Here is an 8,884-nt window from a genome sequence, read left to right on the forward strand (position 1 = left end):
ACAATTCAGGATGGACAGGAGAGGGAAGAAGAAAGGAGAGAAGAGGAGGGCAGGGAGATAAGAAGAAAGAAGAAGAGAAAGAGAGAAGAAATAAATGGGAGAAGAAGATGGAGAGAGACAGCGTCAGAGACAGAGAAAAAAGAAAGAGAGAAAGAAACAAAGAAAGAAAGAGAGAAAGAGAGAGAAAGAAAAGAAAGATAGAAAGGAAGGAAGGAAGGAAGAGAGAAAGAAAAGAAACAAAGATAGAAAGGAAGGAAGAAAGAGAGAAAGAAAGAAAGAGAAAGAGGAGAGAATTTATATGACCTAAAGCTTTGTGTGCATGTATATAAATAAAACAGTTTCGTGTGCTCCTTTCATTTCCTATTCCTCATATTTCATACTTTTGATCCATGTAAACCACATACAAAAATTCCTTTCATCTTCTACATCCCCCCAGCAGACTACTTGATCTTCTCCTTATTACATGCCTTTTAATTTCCAAACTCATATATAATGGTCCTTTTGACCAGAAATGAGTGTTGTTTCCTTCTTTTTGTACCTGCTGAATACTAAGCATCACTGAAAACCTTACTCCAAAGTTATCACCACTGAAAATTCTTTGTTGATTCTTTCTACTAAATCTTTCACCTTTTTTTTCCTTTTAAAATAATTTGCTTGCTCTGCTAACACATTTCTTGTGCACATTATTATTTTTCAGTATAAGTTTCAGTCATATTTGATGCTTCATGAACTCATTTAGGTTTTTTTTTGACAAAGATACTGGAGTTGCCATTTGCTTTTCTAACTCATTTTACATGTGAGGAAACCAAGGCAAACAGGATTAAGTGACTTGCCCAGGATCACACATGCTCTATACACTGCATTATTTAGATACCCTTCTTATGCATTGACTAAAGAATAGAGTGGAAAATGGAATCAGGATGACCTGAGTTCAATTTCTGCCTCTTATGCTTCCAAACTTTATACAAACTTGGGCAAGTCATGTAATTTCCTAGTGCCTTTGAAAGCTTCTGAGGACTTTTCTACTAAGCCTTATATAAGTATACTATCTCCCCTTCTTAGAAAGTTCAATGAGGACAAGGAACAGTCTCTCACGTACTTTAGGTATTTCATACAATATCTGAATCTAGTGCTCCCTTCATAGCTGACACTTTAAATCAGCTGTGGAACTGAGCAAAATAATATGCTGAATCACTATCCTCACTTGGTATAAATAAATAGAATCCTGATGGTGATACAATCTAAATGCCTCACCCCTTGGTAAATTTTCAGCTAATGGCATCTTTCCCCAATTCTTTCTCCCAAGAGGAAGTTCCTATATTGGCCATGATTATATTTATGGTTTATTTTTCTAAAATGAATAGTACATGCCATACAATGAAATAAAACAAATCACAGACTCATCCCAGAAGTACATGCTCTGCTGTTGGGCTGCCCCTTAACTGTGCTGAAGTCAGGGATAATGCTGGGAAAGAAAGAGCCTTGCCAGATAGCTTTGTCTGAATCTCTAATACGTTTTCATTTTGTCTGGAATGGAAATTTGGCAGGCCATACTTTTCTTGGGTCCCAAAGCACACTCTGACTTTACATTCCAAAGCTGAGTGTTCAGCAAATGCAATCTGTTTCTGATTGATGAATGAAGACATGTTACCATTAACTACCTAACATACACTCTCAGGTTAGCCATAAAATGCAAATAATAGTGCATCAGGAGTTGTAGCCATTCTGAACATAGAATTTTTTGAAAGGAAACATAGATGCTGATTTTGTATGTAAAATAGAATTGTGACGGCATTCTGGGTGTCTTTTATACTTTTATACCCCAAGCCACAGTAATGAAATAATAAATTGTGATATTATGACAGGTTGTTCTTCAGAAATTTTAACTAAAAACCAATCCATTTTATCCTTCCTCCCTTATGGAAATAAAACAAAAATATAACCATATGCCTGGTTCTCTCAATTGCCCAAACTGTATAAACGTAGTTATAATACTACTTTATGAGCTGGATGCCTTTCAGTGTAGGTGTCTCAGTTCCTATCTATCAGCTAAGGAATGATGAAAAGAGTAAATGTATTCATGAGGTTCTAAAAATGAATCACTTTACCTCCTCATTAGTTGTATCATTTCCAAGTGTTAGGTTCAGATTTGTGATGCAGGGGAGAGGGAATCGCTGTTTTATAAGCTACTATTGGGGAGTTAGGTGCACACTGGGTAAAGTTGGTAGATCCTAAGTCAAAAGAACTGAGTTCAAATTCTGAACCAGACACTTATTACCTGTACAATTACACAAATTACTTAGCATGTTTCATCCTCAATTTCTTCATTTCTTAAAAAAGAGATACTAGCAACTCATGGGGTTATTGTATCAAATGGGATAGTATATATTTAATTTTATTAATGCAGTATATGCAGCACTAGGCTTGGAATTAGGAAGAGTTCAAATCCAGTGTCAGATATTTACTAGCTGTGGGACCCTGGACTAGCCACTTAACCGTATTTGTCTTGGTTTCCTCATATGTAAGACATGGAGAAGGAAACCATTCCAGTAATCTTGAACAAGAAACCCAAAATGAATTCATTAAGGGTCAGATATGACTGGAAATTAATATATTTAAGGGTTTGTTTTACTTTGTTTTGTTTTGTTTTCAGTAGTAAACCTAAATTCTAGCAACTCATTCTTCTGGGAATCTGAAGATGATCTATAACTCAGCAGTGTTTGAGAAGGAAAATGGTTGCAGCTAATAGCTGGGCCAAGAACAGGTGCCCACAGTTTATGAATCCCAAGGGGAATGTTTGTCATTTCATTTCTATCAGCTAGATCAAAGCAGAGAGAGATCCATATAAGATTTCAGTGAAAGAAGAAAGAAAATTCAGTCTAGGAAAAACATGGGGAAATCAGGTTCATAGAATGAGATTAAACAGGAAAGGAAATGAGAAGGCCTAGCATGTTCCTGAAGCACATGCTTCCAGAGACAAAGAGGCCCCATGTTAGGAAGACAACTTCACCACAAAGGGAAGGACAAACATTATTGTCTAGATCTGCTTCAGATGACAGAGAGAAAAAAAAGAGGAGGGGTAGTGAAGGAGAGAAGGAGGATAGACAGATCTCATTAGAGAAACAATTTCCAGGGCAAGAGTCAAGTTCTACAGAAGAGTATACCACAAGGTTAAGGGCTGGCTAACAAGCTCAAGAGGAGAAATCATGAGAAAACAATTAAAGAAAAGTCTTTCTCATCTAGCTAAAAACAACAGAGGCTGCAAAAAAATAACAACAGAACTTCTGAATGTTCTTGGCCAGAGAGTTGGAGATAGAGGACATCACTGTATTCAAAGTATTATGCAGAAGTGTGGCATGACACCTTATTAATTAGGATGTTAAGGAGAGAAAAGGAAATACCCATCATAGAGACAATTGGCTTTCACATCCAGAATAAGGGTTAAGGAAGACTTGGCTAGAAAAGCTAAACTCCTAACAGCCCTGTAAAAGAAGTAAATTCACCAAGACAAAAAATAAAATAAACTATTTGGCACTGTTTTTCCAGCAAGGAAAAGAAACATTCAACCCAGAGAAGGGTAGACTGGATGACAATAGAAAAGACCAGGGAACTAAGAAATCAAGTAAGTATTTGTTAAATTCCTACTATGTATCAGACACTATGCTAAGCACTGGGGATACAAAAGAGGCGAAAGATTGTCCCCATCTTCAAGAAACCTTCAATCTAATGGGAAGAGATGTGCAAACAAATATATACAAAGCAAAGATAAAAGGAAAATAATGAACAGAGTGAAGGTAATAGAATTAAGAAAGATTAGATAAGACTTCTAGTGAATGTTGGGATTTTATTTGGGACTTAAAGGAAGCCAAAATGGTCAGTAGATGAAATAGAATAGAGAGAGTATTCTTGGAATGGGGAGAGTCCAAGCCAATGACTGGAGCCAAAGGATTGTCTTGTTCATGGAACATCCGGAAGGTCAATGGCACTGGAATAAAGAGTACCTGGCAAGGAGTAAAAGGTAAGAAGACTGGAAAGGTAGGAAATGATTAGGTTATAGAAGGCTTTGAATCCCAAACAGATCATTTTGTATTTAATCCTAGAAGCAATAGAAAGCGATTGGAGTTTATTAAGTATTGAGGGACTTATCTTCTATAGTTTACATAGAAACTCAAAATTAATAAGATCTTTGGAACTTATAAATTCCTCCCTCCACACTTTTATTATTATCATGACTTTTTTATGTAGTGCTTACTTTACTGAAAATATTTAAAATGCTTGAAATGAGGTTATATGTTACAGTGAATAAGGTAAAGGAGGAAAGAAAATATCCTCTCTCTTAGATTCATGGAACATTGAGAAGGATTGATAAAGGAGAAGGATGAGCAGGGGGAAAAAAAGTACAATTGTTGGAGCACTAAGATCTGGAGCTTATTTTTGGAAAAAAAGAATGTCTGACACATAGTAGATACACAGTAAAAATTCATTGATTATCAATTAATATAGGTCACATGGTACCACAGCAAGCAAGGAAATTGAGGTACTCAGATGACCTATGATTTTATTACTTAAAAGTATATATGAAGCTTCTCATACTCATCTTTTTTCTAATATAAGAAAATCTTAAAACATAATAATGAAAATTGATTATAATTAAAAATACTATTGTAGAGCTTACCTTGTTCACAAAGAGCACCAACATAGCTTGGAAGGCAGAGACAAGTGAATGTATTAAAACCATCAACACAGGTGGCTCCATTCCGGCAGGGGTTGGATTGGCACTCATCAAAATCTACAGAAAAAACACATAAGCCCTCAAGAAAACATTTTAAAAACAGAGTACTGTGTATTTACACACATATATTGTATCTAGGTTATATTGTAACACATGTAAAATGTATGGGATTACCTGCCATCGGGGGGAGGGAGTGGAGGGAGGGAGGGGATAATTTGGAAAAATGAATAAAAAAAAATAAAATTTAAAAAAAAAACAGAGTACTGTGTAGAGAAATTAGAAAAAATAATTTCTATTGAGTTAGAAATGAGATCACTAACTACCAGAGGGTAGAATTGGCTTCCTCCTCAATGAAACATCTGAGCTCTAAGTGACCTTCAGTCTGGCTCTTAACTGAGAGTCAGTCAGCATACAGAGCCTGTATTGTAGGCAAACCATGAATAGTGAGGAATCATCTTTACCTAGCAAGCAGCAAAGTCTCCAGCTATATGTTCTAAAATGTTAGTTAAGGATCCAGAGTTAAATGTGCCATCCATTCAAAGTATAACATATGTGTGTGTGGGTATGTATATAATTTCCAATGAAGCTAACTACTACTCTTCAATGAATCATAAAAGTAAGATGTCAGTGATTTCATCACAATTCTACATTGACTTCCTAATCATCATGCTGTTCTCAACCTTGTCTTTTTCTTTGTTCTCAAACTGCTTCTTCTTTCAATACACAATCATTAGCATCCATTCCTATGTTTAATAGATGATCATTAGTGTCTTCATGAATATTACCCTGGTTTTTCTTAATTATATATGCTGAGTATTCTAGAATAGAAATGAGTATTATGTCTAGATGGATTGATAGAACCAACCCATTTCAAGTCAGCTCATCTTTAGGTTAGATTTGTTTGGTTGCAAATTACTGCATCTAGATATTAGAGCCAAATTGATGAAGTTTTTATAGATGTCTGAATTAACTGTAAAAGACTTAAGATATTTTTAAAGGCACCCACACATAATAGTTTCAAATATGAATATAAATATAACAACCAAAACTTTAAAAATTCTGCTTTGCATTTTTCTCATTTAACATAACTTCAAAGTAAACCTGTCAATATGCTTTTTTCCATACATGTCTGTATGTCTCCATACTGATTTATTTTACAAAATTCAATGCATCTTTTTTATTAAAAAGAATTAGAATAAGAATATCATTTTATTAAGAGTGATCATATTTTATAGACACAATTCAAAATACAAAAAAGAGAATCATATATGTAGCCAAGAGATTCTTCCTAACAATTCTTTAGAATTTTATGAGTTATAAATAGAATTTCTTTTTAACTCTATTAAAATGAGTCAACTGTTTGTGAAAAAAAGAAAGAAATTCTTTACCTTTAAAATAATATCTTTTCAATCCTACCACAATCCTGCTCTCAAAGTTGGGGACTGCATTGGATAATATAGGGTATCAGTGAGATCAATTAAGAATGAAAGAGCCAACAAAATGAAAATTACTTTGCAGTAATACAACTTGAATGACATAGCGTTTGTGTGTGTGTGTGTGTGTGTGTGTGTGTGTGTGTGTGTGTGTGTGTGTAGGGCAATTTTTGGAGTGGCTAGAGGAGAAAGATAGTACTTCCAGACTCCATGGGTCCCTGAATTCTTTAAAGAGAAAGAGAGGCAGGGGTGAGGGGAGAAAGGGTAGAAGGAATGCCCCATGGGATTTATACACTAGAACAAAAGTTTCAGAGGAAATCAAATGAGTTTTCTCTTCATATAAAGCTTTTCAGGACTTCAAGAAAGAACAAGAGTGTCCTCCTCGAATATAGTTATTTTGAGAAGAAAAAGTATAATCCATGGCCTGTTGATACATAAATGAAATCAAAAAATATCAACATGTAAAATATACATAAAAATATTTAATCAATACTGTGGCTTAACCTTCACTAGCAAAGTGAAATATTTGAACAATTGTACTCTAATTCACATAAAAAAGACACTTGTACTATTTTTGTACTATTACACAATATTATTGTGATACTATTACTGTTGTACTATTATTAAGTTAAAACCCAACTTTTGTACTTTTTTTGCTTGTACAAATATGGCCTCTATATATTGGGATTTTTTAGTACTCAGAAACCTTAATACTAAATGCTAAATTGTGTCTGGTTTTAGGGAAATACTTCAGCCAATGGCATCTTACCAAATTCACATTGGTCTCCACTGTATCCTGGTACACAGGTGCATACATAAGTAGTATCTCTGGTATAACAGGTGCCTCCATTAAGGCATGGGTTAGTTTTGCAAAGATCACGCCCTATAGTGTTCAAGGGAGGAAGATAAATATTAGTTTCATTCTTGAGATATTTACATGTTTTAACATTCAAATATCACAATGTTCCTAAAATAACATAAATTTTGTGATAGCAATTAGGAGATACTGCACAAGGAATGTTACTTTCTGGAGTGTTTTTTTTTCAATTTTGTATTTATTACAAATTATAATAAATTTTCTCGATAATTTTTCACTATCATCTTAAAATTAAATTTTGCACTATCTTTGGCGTCCGAAGTAGTCTATGGCAGATTTAGTTGGCATGATATGGCAATTGATTTTAGTCAAAAACAATTAAACATGTGCACAGTGAATGGAAATGTATTCTTTTAAACAGGGTTAGTTCATGTGGAATGGCTGGATACACAGAACATGCATTCTTTTTAGCAGATTGGCTGGTTACCATCATTTGAATTATTATTGCCTTTTACCACTTAATGCCCAGAAACTGTATTTCTTCGAAAGTGTGCACTGAAGTTTCTTCTGCTACATTAATATGCTTTTCCCAAAACACGTTCCAAATGTATTCCTTTAAACTATACTTGAAGAAAAGCAACATATGGATTAAACTCTAATGCAGGAGATTAAATCAAAATACAAAACCTCACCTAAAAATGAAACCTCAACTTTTCACATTATAAATACAATACCTTCTTCATTTAAAACCAAAACAAAACATGATTGGCATATGTTGCCCATAATTTAACTTTTTAGCATATAAATAAGATATAGAAGCAAATATGTACGTATAAAGAGACATCTTTTCTAAAGACTATTAGTTTTTACTACATTTTAACCATACATTTTGTTCAGTTAAAATAATTGGGCAAACAGTTTAATACCCTAGATTTATTATCAATGTGTACTTGGACATAATTCACCCCAGCTATTTAAATTCAAAATGTTTGTATATTTAGATAGGAGATGCAATATTTGCTGAAAATATTAAATAATAAGCCAATGTATGTAAGATAAAAAAATATAATCTACAGATTTCTCAATTTTAAAATGCTGAAGTAATTGTACCTGAAAGGAAAGAGTTAAAATATTTATAAAGCTATAAAAAAGGAATACCTTAAGATTGAAAACACCACTGTAGATGACATTAAGCCATATCCACAAAGAAAAATTAGTCAAAACTAAACTCAAACTTTCTGAGTGTTAATTATATTCAGAAACTCAGGTGAAAACTATTAGAGACATTGCATTATCTAGAGGTTATTAGGCATACTTAAACTTTTTCCTAAATTACCCTAATTTTACTGGGATTCTTTATTTTCCATTCCCTAGAACTATTTTAAATTCTATTTAGATCTTGCCTGTTTCATTTAACTCTGCAGTTCTGCAGATAGCAAGGGGGGAAAGCAAGGCCATTATGGTCATGCTCACAGATTGTCTGGTAATAGAATGTACAGTCTAGAGTTCTGCACGGTTGAGTCCTTATCTTGGAAGGTGAAGCAAATGAGATTTAGGTCAAGGATGAAAATTTATCAAAAGAAAATAAGTTTGTAGGAAACTAACTTCATATTAGCCTACAAAGTCTATTTTGCATGAGTTCAGTTAACTAATCCAGTCTAAGAACCAATTAAATCTATTAAAAAAAAAAAACTCAATAGACCAAGGTGACAAGTTGTTTTGGTGCTTATATAAACTAATTCTCTGTAAATGTTGTAGAATGAATAACTCAAGTTGTTTCTAAAACAAATATTTTCTTATCACATCAAGCATAATCATTCATAAAGTTCTGCTTTTGTTTGTATCTTGAGTTTTTTTCTCTAATTTAAATTCTAATTCTAGTCAAATAGAAGGGAATCAATA

General features: G+C 33.6%; 1 protein-coding gene across 2 annotated transcripts in view; it reads right to left on the minus strand.

Moving 5' to 3' along the window:
* VCAN (versican) overlaps window positions 1-8,884 on the minus strand; it is a 128,047-nt gene that overhangs the window by 36,007 nt on the left and 83,156 nt on the right. For both annotated transcript variants that reach the window (XM_074282150.1, XM_074282149.1), the window contains 2 exons: window positions 6,935-7,048; window positions 4,676-4,789 (listed from right to left, as the gene is read on the minus strand). In XM_074282150.1, coding sequence (XP_074138251.1) covers window positions 4,676-4,789; window positions 6,935-7,048 — 228 coding nt within the window. The remainder of the gene's footprint in view (window positions 1-4,675; window positions 4,790-6,934; window positions 7,049-8,884) is intronic.

This window comes from Sminthopsis crassicaudata, chromosome 1 (assembly GCF_048593235.1).
Source record: "Sminthopsis crassicaudata isolate SCR6 chromosome 1, ASM4859323v1, whole genome shotgun sequence".
NCBI lineage: Eukaryota > Metazoa > Chordata > Mammalia > Dasyuromorphia > Dasyuridae > Sminthopsis > Sminthopsis crassicaudata.